We start from the raw sequence: 26,622 nt of genomic DNA, 5'->3' as shown, positions 1-26,622 counted from the left end.
TGCCCTCGTCGCAGCTCCGCAGGCTCCCGGTCTCCTCCGGTGGCGCGCCCGACCTGGCCAGGCTGGCTGCCAGGCCGGGCTCTTCTGCGCTGCAATGTGCGGCTCACTGGTGCGCGCTGACGTCATCGGACGTCCTCCGGGCTGTTCTGCGCAGGCTCAGTAGTTCTGAGCCTGCGCAGTACAGCCCGGAGGACGTCCGATGACGTCAGCGCGCACCAGTGAGCCGCACATTGGAGCGCAGAAGAGCCCGACCTGGCAGCCGGCCTGGCCAGGTCGGGCGCGCCACCGGAGGAGACCGGGAGCCTGCGGAGCCGCGACGAGGGCACCTCCTGCCTGCCACGGGCTGGAGGAAGCCCCAGGTAAGTGGATTTGGGTTTTTATTTTTTTCACAGCATCCCTGAACCTTCCCTTTAAGGGTTAGGCATTGGTAGAGGGAATGTTAAGGGTTAGGCATCGGTAGAGGGAGTGTTAAGGGTTAGGCATCAGTAGAGGGAATGTTAAGGGTTAGGCATCGGTAGAGGGAGTGTTAAGGGTTAGGCATCAGTAGAGGGAGTGTTAAGGGTTAGGCATCGGCAGAGGGAAGGTTCTGTGGGAGAATAGGGTTAAGTTAAGTCATAGTCAAATATCTGTAAAAATTACCAATATTTTACTATCGGAATTAAGTAGTAGAATATTGTTAATTTCACAGATATACTTCTAGCAGCAATCCCCTGAGCCCTACCAAAAAGATTTGCAGTAAGGCTTTAAGATAACATTTGGCTCCATTGATATTTTTCTTCACCCGTTATTTAGCAACAATACCCTGCATTGTGATTCAGCCATTGAAGTTTTTTTTTTTTTTTTCTAATTATCAAAGAAATACCTGTTGTAATAAAATTAGAGAATATTTCTGATATTTGTACCACTGTTACCTGTCTGTCAGGTATACTGATCCTCTGTAAAGGTGCCCATACACTCGTCAGATTGGCAGCAGATAGATAAGAAATGCATCTGATGATCTATCTGATGCGTTTTTAGAACATTTTTTACCAGGATAGAATTCCAATAGATTTCAGTTTGAAATCTATTGGAATTCTATCTGATGGCATTTTTTTGCCATCAGATTTCCATTAAGGCCAATGCAAACTGATAAGCAATCTCATCAGATCGACCTAAATTTTCCATCCTGCCAGTTCGACAGAAATCCATTGAAATCGATCGAAATCGGCCATCGATCGGTCGATTGGCCAACCGATTTGCAAACGATCAATCGATCGATCAAACGGGATCGATCAGTCGGCCAGAAAATCGGCTGAGTGTATGGGCCCCTTTATTATTACTGTCTTAGTTACAGATCTATACCCTCTACTTGACTCCTCTGACTACATATATGTTACAAGTGTGTGGCTCAGAAACTCCCCAAGCCAAACGGTTGGTATGCCACCTGGCAACTGGCATATTATACTGAAAAAGGAAATAAATATGCCAGACACCATATTCCTCTCAGCTCTGGTACTATTTAATAGTTAATGACGCTATTTTTGATAAAGTGTATAAAATGAATAATGGTGCTGAGGTGGAGGCTTCTGTCACCCTTCTGTTTTCTCCCCTTTTTTGTCCTCCATTTTCCCTTCACTTCATCTGCAGCCCATAGCAGTAAGAAGTCCTTTGACAAGATTCCCTAAAGCTTCAAAATGCCTAAGCAGCAGCTGTTATAAAATACAAGTGAAACAGGTTTCATACTTCATGGCACAATTTACACTTACCTTTTCTATCAAATCCAAACATTCTCCATTATCTTTCCAGTCTATGTTTTCCCACACAAGTCCCTCTCTAAAAGAAATAAGACAAAAATACGGTAATATATACTAGGAACTGCATTTTCCAGGTTGAATAACTCTGGCCTCAGGTTCCATACGCATAGATCATTTATAAGATTTAACAGAGCTTTGGTTAAAAATCTGCTGGCTTACAAACTTCTTCACAAATGTAATGCATGTCTTAGTAAAATGTCAAAGGATTAGCATCACCATGGTACACCTGCTCTGTTTAACAAATAACCTTCTTTCCCACCTCACATTTCTCACCGTGTGTCAAATACTTCACTGTAAAGTGTGAAACCCCCTTACGTGTACTTCACATGTTATCTGATAATGTCTGTATGACATTTTATCCATCTATGTATGAGCTTACTGTATTTTATGACTAGTTCTTTACATATTAAATATTGTGCATAACATATTTCCATTAACACTTTAGCTCCAGGGTTTTAAAATGGACCTGAAGTCGGTATGTAAAAAGTAAAATGAAAGTATGACACAACCTAACCTATCCTTGGTATGTCTCAAATTGGGGCTTCTGACTGACCCCTCCCACCTCACCTATGCTGCATTGTTGGCAAAAGGGGGTATGACTATCTATTAAAGAAAGAGACCGGTTCTTTTGGGGAAATAAGTGCTTATTCACATCGTCAGCAATCAGCAAAGCATTATGGCAATGTATTTCAAAAAAACTATTCACACTGCAGCGTTGCACTGCATGTAGCATTTTTGGAGCAATCACAATGTGAGTCTTGAACAAAATCGTAAAGTACAGTCGCTTCAACAATCACAAAAAGAAATCACACCACAAAATTGCAAATCACTAAGCAATTGCGTTTTGCACTGGCAAATGGGAACCGGCCCCAAGAGGGTTCAGTAGATGCCTATTGTGGCTATTCTGGACCTTGGAAAATATGTCAGAAGTGTTCAGCAGTTGCTCTTCTAGAAAGATGTTATTTTTTTTATTACCCTACACAAGTGCAACACTACCTGTTCCAAAACATCATATACATTAAATATGTATATACAGAATGTTCTTGTTTAATCTCCAATGCACATACAGTGCTGTGCTTGGTCTATGATGGGTCAGAGGTGTCATATTATATGAAATTGTGAGGTGTCACATTATACAGAGATTTGCTCAGGTGATAAGAGCTGTACTGGAATCAATTTACAGGACTTTTAAATCACATCTGATCTACTATTTCACCTGTGCTGTAAGTAGGCGACTGAGACACAATTACAGTATACGGTAACTGTTTCCTATTTTTAAAATGACACAATGGCCTCAATTCACTAAGATCATGCTGGAGATAATAAGGCAGGAGAAAACTTACCTCCACACAGCGAGAGCATTATCTTATCTCTTCATTCCTTAAGTTACCTCCTCTGTAGTTAAGTTACCTACTCTGTAGTTATTCTCACACGCAGTTATTTAACTTCAGAATTCTGGAGTTATTTTAAGGATTGAAGAGTTACCTTAAAGGCAGAAGAGTTAACTTTAGATTTGCCTGCGGTAAAATGTTTCCTGAATACTACGTGCCTCTTTACCATGGTGATATCTCTAGAAACTTTATTAAAGACAGGAGATAAGCTTAGTCAATTGAGGCCAATATATAAACCACATGCACTTTTTTAAAAAATTCATCCTGGGTCAAACTGCTAAGCCACTACTTATAAATCAATCACAATCAAACTCTCACCTGCTGTACTCAAGTTGCTCCAGTGAAAAGATGTGCTTATTAAAGTATTCCTGTAACTTCTCATTGGCATAATTTATACTGAACTGTTCAAATCGATTAACCTACAACAAAAATGAATCATGCATATAAATAAATATTCTGTTTACTATTGAGAAGGAATAATGTCTCAGTCTGAAAGTAACACATGAGTTAATGACAGCATGGCAACCAGTCAGATGCTTGTAAAAAAGGAAAATTATATAGGATTCTACTTCCACCTCGGTAGGGAATTGTATTAATACAAGATACCTGGGTCAGTAGGGCAGCCTAAAGTGTATATGTAAAAGTGCCCCTATAGGGGTAATCCTCTTGGCAGGGGGATCCTGGAGAAGCTTCCCCTGTCTTCCAACAGTTCCAGCACTGGGACCACTGAAAAATTGCTTGTCGAGAGCTGGCGCATGCACACTAGTACTAACCCACTTGGCTTTCTCCAGTAAAAGCCGAGCCTGATCAGGTCCATGCTACTGCTCATGCACGAGCCGTCTGCACCTGGGCCATGCTTCAGGGTTCTCAAGGGGGTATCCCCCTCCCGAGGTAAGTATCCATTTTGGCCCATTGCAGGTTTGCTTTAACGATAAGATTACTAGTTGTACTGTGTGGAATGCATTCATAAAAATCATGGGTGTTTATATAGGGTGTGTGCACCAATTTTGCGGTGGAATACATTGTAATTGTGAACACATGCGTAGTTTGGAAAAAAGCAGAAAGCTGTCCAATTTAAAATCGCAGGTAAAAACGTGAATGATTGCGAAAGGCGTGTGATTCCTGAGTGGGCCTTTGACTTCAATGGCCAGTGTGGTAGTGTGCGTTTTGCCGAGTGCTTGAATCAGATAAGTGTGGTCAAATCAGAAGTGCAGCACTGATAAGCATTACCTCAAAGTTTTCAAATCCAAAGATATCCAGAATGCCAATCGACTTGAAGTCATCTTTTCCTTTTATTCGGCTATTAATCTTCTTTATTACCCATGTAAAGCATTGTGAGTAGAGTGCCATCGCCACTGAATCTCTGCTATCTTTGGCCTGTAGTGTCAAAAGAAATACTGTCACTAATATTTTAAATGCAAAAGTTTTGATGTTTGTTACTCAATCACGCAACAATGGCTGAACGGATTTGAATGAAATTTAGCACACACATAGTACATTACCCGGAATAACATATAGGATATGTCTTATCCCCATAACCAAACAAGTGGGTGGAGCCAAATACAAATTTCACTGGGAAAATGTAAACTGCAGCCATTCTTACACTGTTTACTGTACGGTTCTCAAACTTTGCACAGTTAGTCACTGAGTGACTGGGATTAATATTCAGAAAAGTGGGTGAAGACTACAAAAGCCAATCAAAATTCACCTATTGATTTTCAAGGGGAATATTTCATTGCTGCCATTCTTGCACTGTTAATGGCACTAGCCTCAAAAGTGGTACTGTAGGTTATTGGGTGACTGAGGTTCAAATTCAGAAAAGGGAATGGAGCCAAAGCCAATCAGATTTGTTTTATTTCAAGGCAAATTATTGATGCCAAAGACCGCCAAGCTCACAAACTAGGTCATTGAGTATTTGTGTGCTATGCTAGGTACACACCATGCATTTTTTCAGTCGATTTTGTTATATTTTCTTATCTATTTTAATTCACTGTTATGAGAAATCGTTTAGAAAAACGATGAAAAAGAAGATCGGACATGTCGGAAATTATCTATTGAAACATCTAACACAAAATTGTATGGTGTGTACCTAGCATTTGGGTTAGAAAAAGTGGCCGGAGCCAACACCAGCTAAATACATACCCGGGCAACGCTGGGCCATAGTATGTTAATACCAGAAATACATTTCAGTACCCAAGTAGCCGATCATCATAATCCCAATGCCAAATTAAAATGAATTTACAGAAACAAGGCAGTACAGTACACTGTAGCAAGGCTATAATCCAATTATTGGGAAATGCTTTCTTGACAGTGCTTGCAGTCTTGGTTACTTGGTATCAGTTGATACATTTGCTGAGGATGTGCTTGGCAATGGTACTGATGCAGCTGTATGAGGTGACATGCACCTACCTGTTCTATACTGAGTGGTGTGGAGATCTCCTCTCCTCGGAGGATCATGGATCTGTGAGTCAGTGCTTCTGTTAGTTGCTCCGAGTCCAGCCCCAACAACTCAGCAGTTCTTCCAAGTGCTGGTGGGAAAAATGAAATGACAAAATGAGAAAAGTTTAATTTCATTCATTTAATTTTTTTTTTTTCTGTTCCATGTGTAAGGCACACATGGAACAGAAAAAAATTAAATTAAATGAATGAAATTAAACTTTTCTCAGATCCACTACTACCCTCTCACCTTAGAGGGCCTAAGGTGAGAGGGTAGTAGTGGATCTGTCAATCAAAGCCTTTAGGTGCCCAGTACCGGTACAATTTTGTATGAACGATTCTTTATCTAAATTTAGATTAGTCTAGAATCGTAAATAAAAAGAGTCAGCAGTTGCTCACGATAAATATAAAAACGGTTATATAGTTGATCTTGCTGCACAGCCTGCCCCAGAGATGAGTACAGTTATTTGTCTTCATATGCATTTTTTACACTGTCCTGTAGTACTGCTTTATTTGATGACTGACAAATGGGAACTACTGAACCACTGCTTATTACAACACATCCCTGGCTGCATATTTGTTTCTTTAATTTGTTAATTAAGTCAACCATTAAAGAGTAAAACCTCATTCACATCAATTAGCGCAGATGGCTGTGCGATTGGAATGCAATGCGTACAATCACACGCCATCTGCGTGAATGGGTCAGCGCTGCGCTTCTCGGAAAAAGCATGCATGCAATGCTGCGCAGCGCATATGATGGGAATGGTAGAAGTGCTATCTATGCACTTCTACCGTTCTTGCGTGTCGCACATTGGGCTTGATTCACTAAACCGTGATAACTCATATCACGGCAGCGCGTTTTCGCACATATTTTCGTGTTTTGCTTGCACGCAAAGCGCGCAAAAACGCTAGCATAGCCGTGATATGAGTTATCACGGTTTAGTGAATCAAGCCCATTATACGTGCTGCCGAAATGCGCACAGCAGCGTGTATAGTGGGAATGAGGCCTAAAGGCATGAACACAACAGAAAGAACACCACAAATTATAGAAGTAAGCAGTGGCAAAAAAAATGAGAATGTCATGCAAAATTCCATTTATTTCAGTTATTCAACTTAAAAGGTGAGACTCATATATGAAATAGACTCTACATGCAAAGCGAGATATTTCAAGTCTTGTTATAATGTTGATGATTATGGCTTACAGATTATGAGAACCCCAAAATCAAGATCACACCAGGAAAATGCACCCAAAGCAAATCCGATCACTAATGGAGCCCATTAATGATACAATCTTTTTTTGTCCAATCTTACCAAATCTATGTAGTGGAAAGGTCAACCGAGTGGCTTTACTTTGAATGGTTATTTTAGGTAGTCCCTCATATTACATAGAAATGCTAAGATTCCCCAATAGAATGGTATCATTAGTGGACACCTGTAGTAAGTAACTGGTTGCATAGTATGAGAGCAGGGAGATGAGCCCACAGCATCATTTGTTGCATTACTTGAACTTGATACATTTTGTGAATAATATGTATATCATAATATTGCGTGTTGTGCTATGTCCACAGTGGGGAGTTGCATTGCATTACCTGTAAAAACAGGAACGCAGGGGAAAAGTGGCATTGCAAGTTATACCCGTGGTGTGATGCATATAGTGGAGCATACAGTACACAGAAAGCATACTTCACTACAACTGGTAATGCATAGATTATGTGGTAACACACTGCATGCAGTGCATTATTGCCAACAGATCAGTTTGCAATAATGCACTGGCACTCTGCACTTCTAATACACTTATGTGAACACACCATCCTACATAATAAAATCCCTTTGTCTCTGCGTCCATGTTTGTCCCCCCGTTTGCGCTACTGGGCATGTGCAACAGGGACACCCTTTGGACGGAGCAGGAAAGCCAGAGGGCGGCCGGCTGGGCGCGCGCGCGGCAGGTGCGCATGCGTGCTGGCCGCGGTGACGGACCTAGCCCGTTTTGAAACGGGCTAAGTCATTAGTTACAATATAATTGCATTGCGTTAGCTATGTGATTATACTGTCTGATGCAATGCAACACTGTGTAAGTAGAACTACGCATACTACCATATTTTTCTGCCAACCAGACTTGATGAGTTCAACCACTGCATGCAAAACATTTTACAGTGCTAGGAGCTGTAGGGAGACTGCTTACCCGTCTTTGTGGAGATCTGAGCACCGCCAGCGGTAATAAAATCTATGTTTCCCAGGTGCAAAATTCCAGCCAGCAACCTAAGAACTTCCCGGACATTCTCTGAGGTAAACTTCATAACTTCCATGGCAGTCTGCAGGCAAAAGGTGGCAGTTTAAAGTGAAATCATAAAACCATTGTCACACCCTGCTTTTTTATTATCCAGCTATGGGAGTTTACGTTTCAAATTTTATTAAAGCATTAATATATATATTGTGACAACAAAGTGAAAGGATTCAAACATACTGAAGAGTTCATTACAATCACGATATTACAAACCATTCAGTCTAAAGGTGGATCATTTCTCAGCTTTTAATATTATCCTCTAAATATTTGTTTTTTTTTCAATTTAAGTTCAGATCAAATATAATACTTTAATCATTTTAACCTGATCTTAGTATTTGGGCATTGTATATCCCTGATTGGAATTGTGTATCTCTGCTGCAGATCTTAGCAGGTTGTCTCCTACTCATCCTTCTGCTCTCTACAGAATAGTATGTGCTGCATGACAGAGAACCAAGCAAAGCAAAGATATGGCAACTGTGATCTGATGAGATCAGGTAAGGTCATTTCTTGAGACAGAGATCTGTTGTGTATAAGTGGCTTTAGGGTTCAGGCAATGGTTACTGGCCAAAGAGGTACCTTGCTATGGCAGTAACCTGCAGATGATTATTATTATTATTTATACAGTAACAACATCTTTCACAGTGCTGTACAAAGTATATAGTCTTGTTACTTAGCTGTCCATCAATGGGTCAGAAAATATGAAAATAACATATCCAGAGGTGTAAATAGACACAAAAGAAACATGAAAAACTGCCAGGAAGGATGGGGGTGCCTCAATGCAGCAATGAGGCTGGTAAATTTTACGACACTGTTCCCTGCTCGACTGTGCAGAAGGGAGAGGAGGCGTAGGCCCCCATAGCCACCATCGCTGGGGCTACAGTTACACCCAGAAATGTATGCTTAATGAATCTAGGAAAGTCTGAATTTATTAAATAAGGTCTTGCTACGTGTTCAGCACATGATTGCAGTTGCACAACCATCAAATCACTATCATTTCATCAGCTTCCACTGTGTTCTAAAATGACCCTGACCCTAAGATCATTTGGTTTTCTAGTGTTGTACAGTACATTTGTCACCTAAACACTGAACGAGCAGCCTTTCAGTGTACTCCTGTAGGAGCAGTAGGATTGACACCTATTCAGTCAGTGTGCATGGCATGCATCCTCCAATGCTCAGCACTGCATTCCTGTAAGCTCTGCACATGTGAGTATCCACTGATTTCCTCCATCCCCACCCCACACTGCATGCTCCCCCATAGCTTCACTGTCAGCACCCTAACTTGACAAATTCACAAGCATTTGGCATCCACAGCAACATGAAATGAATAGACAGTGAACAGTCTAGGTACAAACTATCTCCCCCGCTTACTCCGGAGCCCCATTTTTGTCAGTATGGCTGCAATGGCTGAGGGTGCAACCTGGGACTGCTGACTTACTATTGCCATACTTCTGTTGGATTTCATCAGCTAACCACATCAGACATAAAAAGTGTGGCCTGTCTACTAACTTCTCTTTTTCAAAATAAATATATCGTCTTCTTTCCCAGATAAACTTCTCAGATATTTCACATTCCAAGCCATCAAGCAAGAGATGCGTGGAACACTTTGTACTGTTAAGCCATACACTGTTGTGAAATAAAGTAAATTACAACTCAAGCATTTTTGGTCAGTGTGTATAAAAATATCAAGGGCCTAGGAGCTGATTCAGTGGAAAATATAATGAGAAATACAGGCAGGAATTCATTGACCCTCTAGTCTGGGGAAATACAGAAATTGCACAGAATATTTTAGTTATTTAGTTATCTAGAGAATTTAGGCTGTTGCTCATTATACACTGAAAATGGAATAAAGAGAACCATTCCACTAAAATGTTTAGATACATCTTTTATACTTATGAATGGCACAGAGCACTTCTGGATTCTTGTTTAATAAGGGCCTTTCACGCTTACCGGTAGTCTGTTTTGTTTAGGCATAAGGGAAAATATAATGGCATCGCAGCACGTGGTAAGCGTGTGGCAGGTTACGATGAATAACGCACAGCAGGTAACGCGTGCATTTACAGTGGCAGTAAGGCATACTTTCATTGTACAGTATGCCTCACTGTATGGTGTAACGGTATCGCGCAGTGTGAATTTTTTGGCTCAGTTGCATTGATCTCATCACAACGCAACTTGCATAATGCTAAAGTACACCTAAAGTGAAACTAAAAATTCAAATAAAATAATGTATTAAAGCACTTACTCCAGAAACACTGCATGCTGCTGGTTAGTGTGCCTCCCGCTCCTTGTTCTTGCCCTTATCAATATTTGACTTGTCCTTCAGTCGGATACTATAAGTAGGAAGTGCCCGTGACTGTGTACAAGTGAAATTGAACTCAGCATGCGCAAGTTCCATACCACGCATGCTCAGTAAACAGTTGTTCTTGTGCACATAAGAAAGAAGGTATGCAGGAGTGCTTTTTTCAATGGACATGAACGGTTCATAATTCCCACATGACCAGTTCAGATGTGCCCGGTGGACTTTGGGGACGCTAGGAAAAGAAACCGTTAGGGAATAGGGAACTGGAGGGACCCTAAAGACAACGAGCAGCAGGAAGAGTGTGAGGAAGTTTTCTGGCCCACCAGGATTTTTATTTTTAAGTTTCCGCACACTACAGGTGTTATTTGATCATTCAGAATTTTGGTATCTGTGTAAATTGCATTGGAAAATTACAGCAAGACTATGGTTGGCTGCCATGGACAGACACTTTATATATATTATATATGGTTTTGTATGGTGTTTGTATTGCAGTTTTGACAACTTGATAAAGAGCCCCATGGCTCGAAACAGCGGTCTGTCGTTGTTATACTACTGCTGATTTTATCGATGTGATCAATAAAAGAGATGATTATTTACATCGTTGGTGCCTGCTCCCTGTGGATCTACTGAACTAACGGCTCCGGTGGTGTGGAACGCCATAAGCTTGGGCACACGCTTCTCCCTATGTTTGATGGGTGCTGATTCAAGTCTTTCTTGTGTTTACAGTATTCCAGTAAAAAATGTCACTTGGAATGGCTCTGAGCCACAGTGTCAGTGTATGTAAAAAGTAACTGCCTTACTTTCACTTCCTGAAAGGTCTCCTTGTCGCTGATGGTCTCATCTGTAATACATCCAGACTGATTCAAGTAGTGGTATTTCTCTGCTTGCAATAAATAAAAAGCCTCTGTGGAACAATCAAAAAAGCAAAACTGTTGAACTACAAATATAACACAGTAACTGGAACATTAGATAAACGGAACCTTTTAAACCAAACTGCACCCTATACAGTCAATGCTTACAGCGTATTAATAAATCATTCAAAACCCCTTGCAAACTTTACTATCCTATCAATAGTAATCCAAAAATGTTTGCCCATTCCAGTCCCTTCTGCTTTGACAACAGATAGAAATGTACAGTATATAAATACAATTGTAATAAAACTGTTGGAGTTTTAGTTAATTTTAGGATTATTTCACACCAACAGTGTTCCGATCCGATTTTTGGAACGCTTGCGTTTTACTGATTGCAAGATCAGGACATTTATAAGCAGGAATGCATCTGCACTGAACACAATCTGATTTTCCCAAAAAGCAAGCGATGACCTTGCTGCATTTTTTCTGCGTTTTGATTGCTGCCAATAAAGACAGAACGTAAACAAAATCACTATCACTTTGCAGTGCAATTGCGATTTTTGCTGTGTAAGAACACTAAAACAATAACTGAATCAACTAAAAAAAAATGAATAGATCAGATTGCCATGTGTTGTCAGTGTTAAAACCGTCTATGCAATTGTAAGTACATTCTACACAGGTTATATTTAAAGGAGTCTGTTACGTTGTGTGCTTCTCTGAATTAAGCAACATACACACTTCAGATTTTCTTCAGAAACAGTTGTTCCAGATTATTTCAGATGAAAATCTAAAATGTGTACAAGTGTTATCCAGCATCACCTGCCTCTTCTGCAATCCATCATTCTCCTTGCTAAATAACACTTGCTCCGCACAGCATGGTGTCACTTGTGTGTCTGCCCCCTTCCCTCTCCATAGAGCTGAGCAGGCTGCTTGCTGGGATATATAAGGCAGCAAGGAAGCAGTCAGTTCTTGCTGGTGATTTGTTTGAATCAGGATAGACAGGCAAGCATGAGGACCTGTGTGACTCTTACATGGGCCATATTGTGAGGGTTAGCAACAGAGTCCAAACATCTCCAAGATGCCAGGCCTTTTGGAGGGTGTTCCCAGTATACAGTTGTTAGTATCCAGCTAATGTAGTCTACAGAAGGAAAATCAGTGAACCACAGTAGGTTAATGGGTGCCCAGGGCTCACTGATGCATGTAGAGAACAAAGGTTAGCCATAGCAGAAACTGCTGAAAGCACTAATGCTGGCCATGAGAGAAAGGTGTCAAACATGCACTGGAGCTTACTGTGTATGAGCCTGTGTAGCATCAGATCAGTCTGAGTGCCAGTGCTAAGCCCATCCACTGCCTATACTGGGTACAAAAGCATCAGAACTGGGCTATGAAGCAATTGAAGAAGGTCTCCACATTTCCCAGCTTTTAAGGTGCCCATACATGGTACAATTTATTTTCATTTTTTTCGATTAGATAATTTTGTTTGATTATTTCATTAGAACGAATATAACATTTTTTCCAACATGTCCAATTGGATTTTTATAGATAAAACGGGATAATTGTTTCGTTTTTCTTGATCGGAAAAAAAGATTATTTTTTACTTTCATTCTATTAGATCATTTTGGTCGAATAAACGGGAAAATCGAATGTTTTTATTGTACCATGTATGGGTACCATTGCCCATACATGGTACGTACAATATTTTTTTCGATTCGATAATTTATTTTGATTATTCTGTTAGATGGAATATAAAGATTTTTCCAACATGTCTGATCAAATTTTTATAGAAAAAACAGGATCATCAACTGTAATTCGATTCGATTGTTTTGGACCATTTTTATTGTATTGTATTGTTTTTATTGCTGAGTTCTTGGGACCAAAAAAGTGGCCCAAAAGTGGGGGGTCCTGGCTTATACGTGAGTCACTACCCCATTTATGCACACATGTAACCCCCCTTTGAATGCTTCCCTGCTATACGTGTGATAGATGTGGAGAGGACACCTTATGAACCGGACACCTTCAGAGGTCCTCTGGAGTCGATGCCGCAACAGGTTAAAAGGGGAAGCAACTCCATATTAGGCAGGTGTTTGTAATGTTTTGGCTGATCATTGTACTTCTGATAAAATAAACAGTGAGCAAGGGCCATGCTAAGGGACATGCATGCAGAATTTAAAACAAAATCTATGGACAGAGGGGGGTAGCGGAGCTCACTTCAGCAGCCATTGTGAACATCACTTTAGTGAATGGAGCCCACATGTTTTTATGTCACTGGGAAAATACAAAGCCACAATGGGGAAAGGAAAGCAATCTCTGGAGCCCTTCCCTCCACTGTGACATTTGAAAACATTTAGCACTTCTCACTATTGTACTTAATACAGAAGCATTTCTAAACATTTCCTTTGCCGTTTTCAGTACTTACTTTAAAATTTCCGGCAGTAGAGAATTTGTCTATGACTAGTGGCATGGGAAGGGAATAGGAATACTGTTTGATTTCATGTGGTTTTGGAGACAGTTTTTGGTATACAATAAATGATAACTGTCAGAATAGGGAAGAGTGAGATAGAGTTAGCAAAGCCAGTGGTTGGAATCCTGGCCAGGACACTATCTGTATGAAGTTTGTATGTGTAGGTTTTCTTTATGTACCCCAATCTCTTCCTGTCACTTAAAATTCTACCGGTAGGTTAACCACTTCACCTGGAAGGGGTTTTCCCCTTAAAAAAACAGAGCAATTTTCACCTGTCAGCACGCCTTCCATTCATTCGCCTATAACCTTATTACTACTTATCACAACAAAACAATCTATATCTTGTTTTTTTCGCCACCAATTAGGCTTTCTTTGGGGGGTACTTTTTGCTAAGAATTATTTTATTCTAAAAGTGTATTAAAAGGAAAAATAGGAAAAAAATTGGAAAAATTCGTTATTTCTCAGTTTTCGGCCATTATAGATTTAAAATAATACATGCTAACGTAACTAAAACCCACACATTTTATTTGCCCATTTGTTCCGGTTATTGCAACGTTTAAAAATTTTCCCTAGTACAATGTATGGCACCAATATTTTATTTAGAAGTAGAGGTGCATTTTTTTTGTTTTGCGTCCATCCATAGTTACAAGCCCATAATTTATAAAGTAATATACCCTCTTGACATACATATTAAAAAAGTTCAGCCTCTAAGGTAACTATTTTTTTTCCCAAAATTTTTTTGGGTACCTATTGGGGAGTGTGGGAGGTCAGGGGTTAATTTAAAATGTTTAACCACTTCAGCCTACAGGGTTGAGATTTTTTTTACATCTGAGCAACTTTCACCTCCCATTCATTTGCCAATAACTTTATCACTACATATCACAATGAATTAATCTATATCTTGTGTTTTTCCGCCACCAATTAGGCTTTCTGTGGGTGATACATTTTGCTGAGAATTAATTTATTCTAAACTAATTTTAACAGGAATATTAAGAAAGAAATGGAAAAAAATCATTAATGCTCAGCTTTTGGCCATTATAGTTTAAAATAATACATGCTGCCATAATTAAAACCTATGTACTTTATTTACCAATTTCTCCCGCTTATTACACCATTTAAATTATGTCCCATCACAATGTATGGCGCCAATATTTAATTTGGAAATAAAGGTGCATTTTTTCAATTTGCGTCCATCACTATTTAGAAGCCCAAAATTTAATAAACCATATTGATATACGGTACTCCTTTGACATGAATATTTAAAAAGTTTAGACCCTTAGGTAACTATTTATGTTTTTTTTTTTTATTATTATTGTAATTTTTTATTTTATTTTTTATTAAAACTTGTATGTGGGTATTTTTTGGTGTGGGAGGTAAACAGGGGATTTTAAATGTTTCAAAATGCATTTATTAAATGTAAAGTGTTTTTTGGTGTAGTTTGCTAATTGGCCACAAGATGGCCGCAGTCAAAAAGTCCTGGGAGCGATCGATCTCGCTCCCAGGAAGACGGTTTTCGTCCAGTTAGGCTGAAGTGGTTAAATGTCAACATAGGTCATTTATTGAAAAAAAAAAAAGTAGATGCAATTTTACTATTTGGCCACAAGATGTGCTCGCAGCTCACTTCCTTATGCGTAGTATTACTACGCAAACAGGAAGCACTGTGTGGACGGTCTTTGTGAATGGCGGCACCGTCTCATAGATGGCTGCGAAAATTCGCACAGGGTCTTAGATCAATGAATTATTGATCTAGCGGTTAAAGATTAGCGGCGGTAACGGACACGGGGCAAGCGGGAATGCACGGCTGGGAGGGTAGTAGTAGCTATATCCATGCACACAGTTATGGCATTTTGCAGGGACGTAGTTACTCGTCCCGGGGGAGGGGAAGTGGTTAAAGTGTTTACCTTAAATGTGGCCCCGACTGTGACAGGGCCATTGGATTGTGAAATCTATTGAAGGACAGGCTGGTTCACACAGTGGATTGCAGGATGTTTACACTTGTCATTCAAGTGATGCAAGCTTTCAGCGAACTAGTCCCCTTCTTCAGGCATATTTCCATATGTTAGCTGAAGTAAAACATTGTATGCAGATATATAATAAATGCATAGGTGACAGCCGTACTGGTTACTTTTACTAAAGAAATATGAAACTGAGTAGAACAATAAATGAGGAACACAGAGGTAGGCTTGTAATGCATTACTTTTTGTTCAGCTTACCTCTCTCCTCTTTCCCTGCCCCATCCAGGAGTGCATAAAATATGTGGTAATTCCTCTCCTCGGGATTCTGTCGTACTACACGATTCTACAATATAGACATGACTCGGTTAATTTCTAGTATTACAGCATGCAGAGGAGACTGACATACACTAAGAATGAAAACTGCTCACTGACCTTTTCTAATAAATCTTTATTAGGAGGAAACTGCAGTTAAAGACACATAACTTGTGAGCAAACATGAAAAAAACATGCGTAAAGCATTATTTCACAGAGCGCACCGACTATCATTCTCTGTTAGTTGGTGCTATCGGATTACAAAACACAAGGATCTGAGACCACCTACATCTGACCCACCCGTGTAATCCCTCCATGATGCAGAGTGAACCTGCAGTTGGGAAAAGTCTGAATCTGTGCTTGTTAAAAAAAACCAACTTATGCTGGGAATACACGGTTCGATTCTGCTGCAGAAAGATGGCTCAATGGATAATTTCCAACATGTTCGATCTCTCGTTCAATCGTTTCGCTGCTCTATTTCTCATAGAAGTGAATAGAAAAAGATAATAAAAACGAAAAAGATAATAAAAACGAGCAGAAGATAAGAGGATCGACTGCAGAATCGAGCGGCAAAACCATCGAGCGGAGAATCGAGTGGCAGGAACGCATCGTGTATTCCCAGCATAAAGAAAACTAAAGTATCCATAAAACAGCAATGATGAGGTTTGCAAATGTCAAAGTAACAGGTGATTTCTATGGCTCCACCATGATGGGAGCAGCTACTGTGATTTTTCTGTTAGGGTTTGAGCTAACATCTTCCTTCCATCTCTCCGGCCACACGCTGCATGCATAACATGTGACAGATCATTAGCTGTCCCTCAGTCTTCTCCTAAAGCAAAGTACACACGGACCAACCTGCTGCCTGATTATCTTCTGACTTTAGTCTGTTGGACAATAATCAGGTATGTGTATGATTGCAAACGTCTTGACGAGCGACTGATAATTGGCAGTTTGCCCAATCTAACTATCAGATCTATGTTGGTCTGATATTGTGTAGTTAGTGCGTGTGTACAAGTCGTTTGAAAGACTTGTACTTGCTTTGAATGTCATACCACTTGCATGCGCAGTATGCAAATGAGTTGGTCATTTAGCCGTCTAGACATGTAGACATACAGGTCGTGCGGCTCATCAGGTTGTATGGTTTGTTGCATTTGTCGTGTAGATGTTGGACGTGTGTACGCGCCTTAAGACAGATCTAGATAACGGCACTCAATAGAAGGGTTGCTTTTTCCTTGTGAAACCTATTGTCCATTGTTAAAATAACATGGTCGGTATGCATTGTTGAATGAAAGCACGCACAGCTGGAATGTTAGTAATGCATCTGCTTTAGTAAACCAAGTAGCAAAAATAGACAACTAGCAAGACTGTAAAACATACAGTAAGCACTGGGCTTTATCAGGGTTCTGTGGCTATAACCATTCAGCCAATTGTGTGCTTACTACAGTTCAATAATCCATGTGTTCAATTACTGTACAATAAATAAAAGATCAACACCTAAACACATCCAATTTTGATTGCCCAGTCAATTTAATTGGCCAATTTTATCACCTCCATGTAGTATGAGAGATTACCTACACAATCTGTTTATAGTATTCAAAACATATTGGCCCTCATACTATATAGAAGTGATACAATTGGCAAATGATTGGCCAATCAAAAAAATGTGTGTATGCACCCTAAAGCTATGTACACACTTACTATAGTAATTTGAAATGGCTCCAAAACAATCGCTCGTCAGATAATTGTGCACAAAACTTTCACAAACAATCATTAAAACTAACTATGAACGACTAACATGCGGATCCATCACAATCTGATTGAACGATGTTGGTTTATTTCTAAAAGTGTGTATGGATATCGTTAGAATCGTCACCCAATAAACTCTGACATCACTTCTGTATGCACAGGCAATACTTATTACTGATGCGTTGTTTGAACATATAGCCAGTCCATATATGTTGTATGAGCTCGTTCAATTAGGAGATCGGCATTCCAGTCGGCAAACGCTCATTCATCGGGCTAATTATCTGTTATTTCGAGTTATACTTATCTAAAGTGTGTACGTAGCTTAAGGGTTAATTCACACATATGGTTGTGGGTGGTGAGGTTAGTGCTTTCTAACCCCCTCAGCTAAACTGCGTTCAATTATGTTTGTACACAGAAGTGCAACTTATAATCAAAGCATTTTTAGGTGTTTGTAGACAAATCAAATTTTAAAGAAGAGCAGGTATCGTGCAATTACAAAACAATTATATATCATGTTGCCTCATTCCAGTCCTGATGCTGGCATGTAGCTCACCAGCTGGGAATGGATACCCTCTCCCACACTGGCCGTGGTACTGGCAACAGTAACACAGTCCTTATAAAAGTAACAATCACTGCAAGAAATACCAGTTTTGTCAGAAAAAGGATACAATCTACAATCCGACCCCCCTGAATATGGCCTTTTTGACACATATTTAGCTGAATGAACTTCCCAAAACGACTTGAGTTATTATTGTAAACAGTCTTTGCATTCCCAAAGGCTTCCATAATTGGACTGTGGGAAACAAAAATAATCAGAATTAATGAACATATACAAAACATAACTTCTCCAAATAAAACATAACTGAATTCCTTCTGATACAGTGTAAAGACATTTCTGTTTCGCAGTTTTTATAGTTACACAACATTTATCCTCTGTACACATTAGATAGAACAAGATAAAATTCCTCCTTTCTGTAATTCAGCAATTTGCTGTCAGTTTCCTGCATTCCATCTTACTGCTTGCCTCCCACTTTCTCAAGGTTACCGGGGTATCACACAGGAAGAGCACAACGGTCTGGCAACATCTATCATTTATTAAGGCCTGGCTTCAGCTAGTCTTCTTAAACTGGTAGTCATGCAGGGGACAATATGTCTCCTTACGCCTAGTACACACCATGAGATTTTCAGGCAGATTTCCTGCCAGATCAATCATCTCCAACATGTCCGATCTAATTTCCATAGAAGTGAACAGAAAATCGGAAATCAGATTGGGCATGTTGAAAATAATCGATCTGGCAGGAAATCTGCCAGAAAATCTCATTGTGTATACCTAGCAATAGGCTGGGAATACACAATGAGGTTTTTTTTAGCAGATTTACTTTCCAATCGATTTTCAGATTACATTTACTTCTATGAGAAAATTGACCAGAAAAACGATCCAAGTCAGATTGGGCCTGTCGGAAATTGTCTATTGAGCCATCTATCTGGCAAAAAAACTCATGGTGTATTCCCAGCATTACATCTTAAATGTAAAACAGGGCTTAAAAAAGAGAAAGCAGCAGTTGTGAGCCGCATTCCCCATGAATGCAACAGCCCATGATTATATACAGTGATATTGTGGTTAGAGGGACTCTGTGCACACTGGACAGGATTGTTGTGGTTGCAGTGCACATTCACAGCAGAAACTTTAGCAGGACAGTGTGTGCTCATGTGGATGTTCTCATAGACTAATATGACTCACATAAGTTGTAATATTAGCTTGAAAACTGAAGATTAGAATTAATTCCAGGCCAAATTAACTAATGTTTTCCAGTTATCTCCAGTCTAGGAGACCCTTATGCTGGGAATACACGGTTCGTTTCTGCCATGTGTTTCTGCTCTCGATCGTTTTTGCCGCTCGATTCTGTAGTCGATTCTGTTATCTTCCGCTCGTTTTTCTTATCTCTTTCCATTCACTTATATCAGAAATTGAGAGGCAAAAGAATCAAAAGGGAGATCAGACATGTCGGAAATTATCTATCGAATCATCTAATCAACTAAAAAACTAACCGTGTATTCCCAGCATTAGGCTACATTCACAGTGGGACGTTGCGGTGTAATGCGACATTAAAGTCACAACATAGCATTACAACGCAACCCAAAAAAGGGTGGTAACGCACATTAATGCTGCGTAACCGTCCCATACAGTAGGTACAGTAAAGCATACAGGAAATCAAAAGTATGCTTTCCTGCACCCGGTAATGTGTGCATTTAGAGGTAACGCCATAATCCTAAACGTTACAATGCGGCGCTAACGTCGCACTGTGAACGTCCCATAGGCTTATCATTGCAGTGCAGTAACCTGCATTATAAGACTTTATAACACAGCTACGCAATGTCCCACTGTGAATAAGCCCTTAGCAAATAACATCCTGAGTTCAAAGCTTTGACTTTGAAAGTAAAGGGGATGCTTTATGGATTTTTTTTTTAATTTATCAGGTTTGGTAATATGAAATATTACCAATTAATGTCTTCACCCACCAAGACATACGTCCCGAACATATTGTTCTGCTACTCACACCACCTACTGGAAGCCACTTGGGTATGTACAGCATGTCGTACCTCCTGCTCCATAGTATCAGATGGACTCTGGGCTACTGATGCATCTATACCGAATCCTATCCCCGCCAAGTCATAGTCCTTAAAGGGAAGGTTCAAGCAAAAAAAAAAAATGAGTTTTACTTACCTGGGGCTTCTACCAGCCCCATGTAGCCATCCTGTGCCGTTGTAGTCACTCACTGCTGCTCCAGTCCCCCGCTGGCAGCTTTCTGACCTCGGAGGTCAGGGCCACATTGCATACATTTTTACGCATTCCAGCTAGTGCAGGAACAAAAATTTACGCGTTGCACCACTAACGCGTAAAAATGTATGCGTTAATGTTCCTGCACTAGCGGAAATGTGTAAAAATGTACGCAATTCGGCCCTGACCTCCGAGGTCAGAAAGCTCCCAGCGGGGGACTGGAGCAGCAGTGAGTGACTACGAGGGCACAGGATGGCTGCATGGGGCTGGTAGAAGCCCCAGGTAAGTGAAACTCATTTTTTTTTTGTTGCTTGGACCTTCCCTTTAAGCATGTGTACGAGGCTAAGCCTCATCTACACGGCACAATTTTCCATCAGATAGACGGATCTATTAGATAGACCTAATAAGAAATTGAATTGTGTGTACACGTCCAAATAGTTTCGCAATCCGATTAGACCGGTTTGAAATTATCTAATAGATTTGTCTAATAGATACGATCTGACGGAAAATTGTACTGTGTTGATAGGATGCTAAAAATAATTTGACTACAATATCCCTCCACCCTCGCCATCTGATATCTGCCTGGCCTCAATGTTGCTACACTGGCCAAGTGATTACCTCACTGGGGGCTGGAAGGTCATGTCTGGGGTTGGAAGGACATAACAAGGGTGAATGGAGGCGTGATAGTGGGTGTGACTGGTCTGACTGGTCTTTTGAACAAGGAAGTCCAACAAAACTCCAGCACTCACCAATGGTCAGCATAGATCCTTACTGAGAACATTCAGTGCTGCTAAAGCAGTAAGGCTGGATCCACACCATACAATTTTTCTAACAAACTACCAAAAACCTGCAGCAAGTAAAGAAAGAGTGCAATAGCTGCCCAAGCATCAAATCAGCCCTAATCTTCAAATGGAACACAAACCCTGACCCTGTCCATTTTTTTGCAAGCTTAGTACGTTAATACCCCTGTTTCTAATTATGGTTTGTTAAATTGGACAATACAGGAATGTTTTAGGTTCAGCACAAACAGTTTTCAATATACCGTATTTATTTATTTCTAATTTAATCTACTAAGTGCTGGCACATAACACAGTGCTTCACAGAGATATTACACAGTTCAAACTCATTGTTCCTCAAAGAACTCACAATTATATCTTTCTTCTGCATACTAGCGCCAATCTAAAATCACAATTTAACTTTCCAGAATGTGTTTGGTTTGCAGAAAAAACTTGCACAACAACAGGGAATAGAGAAAGCGATAAAAACATAAATGTGGCAATAAAGCTACATTCAGACTGGTGAATTGCGTTAGGACAATATAATCACATTGCTAACAAGATGTTATTATATTGTAATGGTACATTCCCATCAGTGCGTTTGCAGTGCAACAGATCCGTTACCATAATGCGAAGCATGCAGTGTGGTACAGCATAACAAACATTTACAGCTGTGGTGAAGCATACTTTGCATGTACAGTATGCTTCACTGTATGTGTTGCACTGCTCATGTATTACGCAATGTGACTTTTCCCCTCCATTGTGATCCTATTATTCCAGGGAATGCAACGCAACTCTCCAGTGTGAAAGTTGCCTCATACTTATATGATTCCAAGTTAGCATAGCAGTTTAATCTGGAGTGGGGCTTTATGCTACAGCACCCTGTATTTTCTGTGATTCACCGACCTGTCTGCATGCTCCTCCAACAGGTGAAATGAGACAAGAGCATTTATATGAATAATTACCTGCTCTCCAAAATTGCCTTTTCCACACTTGCATTCTTTTCCTTTGAAGACATTTCTAGGGAATGCTGGCTCATTGCTGACAGGTACTTTAAAATGTGCTTTGTGCTCTCTGTCTTGCCTGCCCCGCTTTCACCACTAAAATAAAAATAAAACATGAACGTACATGCATGTCCAGCATATATATTTATAATAAAACAAAGTTAACTTAATAAATATAAAATGCAGGATTTTTTTATATATAGACACTGATAAAAGTAAAGGATTACAGCACAAGTGTGTAAATATAGCACATTTGCACAAATTAATAAACAAGAGATGAGTACAGAGAAAGATATTGATGCTGCGGTACTGAGGAAATTGCCATATATAAAAGCACAACAATCCCTTACATTACCTTTCAACATGATGCTTCATTATGAGGTTTACAGTTTTTGAAGAGGTTGAACGTACACATTTAATGGCAGAACACTGTAGACCAGCAAAAAACCTCCCTCAGCCAATATAACTATTTAGTCTACAGCCTATTGGAGCAGCTAAACTCTGAACAGCTATTACATATGCAGATGTACAGTATCTATTCTCTCTCTCTTTTTTTTTTTTTTAGTATATTTGTTTTATTTATTTTTCAAGCATATATATATATATATATATATATATATATATATATATATATATATATATATATATATATATTTTTTTTTTTTTTTTTTTTATTCCACCACGATCTTCTCCTGCTGGATTATAAAGTAAAATGTTGTAAACAGAAGAAACTGTGCCTTTGTTGTCAGAATAAATAATCTTGAAAGTTACACGCATGCAACTTTTCTGCCCAACTATCATCTAAACTTGGTCTGTTGGGACGATAGTTGGACATATGTATGACAAGACGACCAACTGATTAACAAGTTGGTTGCCCGATCCATCTGGCGGATCAACCTGCCCAACTATCGTGCAGGTTGGTCATGTGTGTAGAAGTCATTGGAACGACTTGTCGTTTTGAATGTATTTAAATGAGTTGGTTGCTCAGTTAATCAGTGCGTGTGTACGTAAATGTTGCATAAACTACTTGTGTCCTGTGCCATTGTGTTGGTGGAAAATGTGCTTGTGTGTACAAGCCTTAAAGTGGATCCGAGATGAACTTTTAGTCATTGCATAATTGTATTCCTTTCCTATTGTTTATAGGGCATTCCTCAAGCCAAATACTTTTTTGTTTTTGTTTTAATACTCGAATTCCCTATAAACTAAACAAGCCTCGCCCACAGTTTTTCAGAGAGCCTTGGCAGTAGCAAGGGCTCATGGGAGCTCAGTCTGGGCAGGAGGAGGGGGAGGTATTACTAGCCAGAGATTTCAGAGGCAGAGGGGAGGAGGGAGGAGAAGCGGGGATTAGGTTTTTTCACAGAAGATGCAGATAAGCTTTCCTGTTGTAATGTTTACAAACAACATGGCTGCTGTCATTGTATCACAGGAATAAACAATCATATTCTATTAAAGCTGTCTGCAGCCAGATTTGCTGTGTAAACTATCTAAACTTTAGATAAGATATATAGACAAGTTACTTTGTTATAGTTAGTTTTTCATCTCGGATCCGCTTTAAGGTAGTATGTAGTAGGGTAAGATAAAGGTGTTGGTTCAATCACATACAACTTGCCTGTGTTCCTTAGGTGTATCTAATATAGCACACAGCAATATGAGATAAAAGTGTACAATATATACAGCACTTGTACAACTTGCCTGAGTTTGCTTTTTTTTTTATTTTATTTTAGTGTACATTAGTAGTGCTTTAAACCACATTTTCTGTGTTGGATAAAATTATATTGCAGCCTAATTCTCCTTAATAACTAACAAGGGATAATCAAAATTGTGTTTGAGGGCTGGTGCACACCAAGAGCACTTCTGAGCACTTTTAAAAACACTAGCGCTTTGAGAAGCGCTTGGCTAATGTATTTGAATGGGATGGATCACACTAGAGCGATGTGATTTTCTCCCAAACGCAAACACGGGTCCTGCAGCATTTCTGCGCTTTTCTGAGGCGATTCAGCCTCAATGCTAAGTATAGGAAAGTGGAAAATCGCTCTGAAAAGCGCTAGAACAGAGCAATTTTCCAAGCGTTTTTTGTTACAGAAGCTGTTCAGTACAAGCTCTACTATAACAAAAAATAAAAACGCTACACCAAAACGCTCCAGGAATCGCTAGGCATGATTAGAAAATCACCAGGCACATGCCTAGAATCGCTCTGAAAAATCACTTCTAAAGCGCTAAGTGTTTGCGATTATGCTAGCGCCATTTGGTGTGCACTGGCCCAGAGAGTGCCAAACATTCCTGAGGCAGGAAATAGATAAATAGATAAGAAATGACACAGGTTAATATGTATAAGTGCTGAATATATAAATAATAGCATCAAATGCCAGTGAAACAAAAGAATATTAAAATCTAGACTTTTAACCTTATGATAGGAACAAGATCACAAAATATAAAAGGGAAAAAGAGCCCTGATTGTAAAGCTCTGTGTTGCAAGGTGTAGGCGGCAGTAACACACTTGCTTGCCTGTAAATGATTGTTGGGTCTGAGATTGAGGTCTGAAACTCTGCCCCTTCATCGGCTTGACCACCGTGGCCATTTTTATCTGAAGTTTTCCAAAGCTGTGGTCACCTCCACCTACAAGGTCACAGCCCACTCCCAGCTTATGCCTATAGACTTTCCACTGCTCAAAATGCTTCACTAAGGTGCATATTTTTACATATGAAAAAACAAATGCATGTATAGAAGATGGATAATTAAAGTACGGTACATTTACTATCGCAGGTATTAAAAAATTGGAAGCTGAACTAAGGCTTTAAAACTTTTGTTACTATGTAATACTATCAAGACTCCAGGACCTCATGGTGCATGTACTGAGAGTGATAAATGGGTTATATGTTTCATGTGTGCAGAGCTCTGAATTACATTCTCAATGCTCTTAACATACAGGCATTGGCCTCAATTCACTAAGATCATGCTGGAGATAATAAGGCAAGAAAAAACTTACCTCCACACAGTAAGAGAGTTATCTTATCTCTTCATTCCTTACATTACCTCTTTTGTAGTTAATTTACCTCCTCTGTAGTTAAGTTACCTCCTCTGTAGTTAAGTTACCTCCTCTGGAGTTATTTTAAGGATTAAAGAGTTAACTTAAAGACAGAAGAGTTAACTTTAGGTTTGCCTAGGTAAAATGTTTCCTGAATACTACATGCCTTATCACCATGGTAACAACTCTAGAAGAGTTATTAAAGACAGGAGATAAGCTTAGTGAATTGAGGCCATTGACTTCACAGTGAGTTGGCTACGGTTGCATACTTTCAACAAGTTGCTATGTACAGCCGTTAATAACTCATAAACTGAGATTTAAATCAGTGTTGCTTGCGAATTTTCGCCAAAGCCATTTTCGCATCGAAAATCCCATTTTCGATTTCGCCGAATTTTCGCGAAAATAAGTACTATTTTCGCTTCAAAAGGCGAAATTTCGCATTAATATTTTGCATTAATTTTCGCCTAAAGTCCGTTTTTTTCGCGTTGAATATCTAAGCCCCCTTAAAAGCTAGAATCACCAAATTTGCAGGGTATATTAACCAGCTGAGCGGTCTGGACGAGCTCAGCTCGTCCAACACCGCCAGCGGCTGCCGCTCAGGCCCTGCTGGGCCGATTTGAATGAAATAAAAAGCAGCACACGCAGCCGGCACTTTGCCAGCCGCGTGTGCTGCCTGATCGCCGCCGCTCTGCGGCGATTCGCCGCGAGCAGCGGCGAAAGAGGGCCCCCCCAGCCGCCTGAGCCCAGCGTAGCCGGAACAAAAAGTTCCGGCCAGCGCTAAGGGCTGGATCGGAGGCGGCTGACGTCAGGACGTCGGCTGACGTCGATGACGTCACTCCGCTCGTCGCTATGGCGACGATATAAGCAAAACAAGGAAGGCCGCTCATTGCGGCCTTCCTTGTTTATTCTGGGCGCCGGAGGCGATCGGAAGATCGCCTCCGGAGCGCCCTCTAGTGGGCTTTCATGCAGCCAACTTTCAGTTGGCTGCATGAAATAGTTTTTTTTTTATTTAAAAAAAACCCTCCCGCAGCCACCCTGGCGATTTAATCAGAACGCCAGGGTGGTTAATGAGATATGTGGGTACAAGAGGAAAAAGAAATTTTTCAAAAAGACCTTATAGTTTTTGAGAAAATCGATTTTAAAATTTCAAAGGAAAAAAAGCATACATTTAAATGCAGTAAATGACAGTTACTTAAAGGGATACTGTTGGAGGGGGTCGGGGTAAAATGAGTTGAAGTTACCCGGGGGTTCTAATGGTCCCCCACAGACATCCTGTGCCCACCAGCCACTCCCCAATGCTCCGGCCCCGCCTCTGGTTCACTTCTGGAATGTCAGACTTTAAAGTCTGAAAACCACTGCGCCTGCGTTGCCGTGTCCTCACTCCCGCTGATGGTACCAGGAGCATACTGCGCAGGCCCAGTATGGTCTGTGCTTGCGCCGTGTGCTCCTGGTGACATCAGGGGAAGCGAGGACACGGCAACGCAGGCGCAGTGGTTTTCAGACTTTAAAGTCT

At 40.2% G+C, this 26,622-nt stretch overlaps 1 protein-coding gene across 1 annotated transcript in view; it reads right to left on the bottom strand.

The window, feature by feature from the left end:
- MYO10 (myosin X) overlaps positions 1 to 26,622 on the bottom strand; it is a 300,888-nt gene that overhangs the window by 112,532 nt on the left and 161,734 nt on the right. The window contains exons 5-14 of the mRNA XM_068236720.1: positions 22,046 to 22,180; positions 18,194 to 18,318; positions 15,900 to 15,913; positions 15,726 to 15,810; positions 11,001 to 11,104; positions 7,803 to 7,932; positions 5,594 to 5,712; positions 4,415 to 4,561; positions 3,503 to 3,603; positions 1,746 to 1,812 (exon numbers count right to left, since the gene is read on the bottom strand). Of these exons, the coding sequence (XP_068092821.1) occupies positions 1,746 to 1,812; positions 3,503 to 3,603; positions 4,415 to 4,561; positions 5,594 to 5,712; positions 7,803 to 7,932; positions 11,001 to 11,104; positions 15,726 to 15,810; positions 15,900 to 15,913; positions 18,194 to 18,318; positions 22,046 to 22,180 (1,027 nt within the window). The remainder of the gene's footprint in view (positions 1 to 1,745; positions 1,813 to 3,502; positions 3,604 to 4,414; positions 4,562 to 5,593; positions 5,713 to 7,802; positions 7,933 to 11,000; positions 11,105 to 15,725; positions 15,811 to 15,899; positions 15,914 to 18,193; positions 18,319 to 22,045; positions 22,181 to 26,622) is intronic.

The sequence above is a fragment of the Hyperolius riggenbachi genome, chromosome 5 (assembly GCF_040937935.1).
Source record: "Hyperolius riggenbachi isolate aHypRig1 chromosome 5, aHypRig1.pri, whole genome shotgun sequence".
NCBI lineage: Eukaryota > Metazoa > Chordata > Amphibia > Anura > Hyperoliidae > Hyperolius > Hyperolius riggenbachi.
This window is presented reverse-complemented; position numbering and strand designations above follow the sequence as displayed.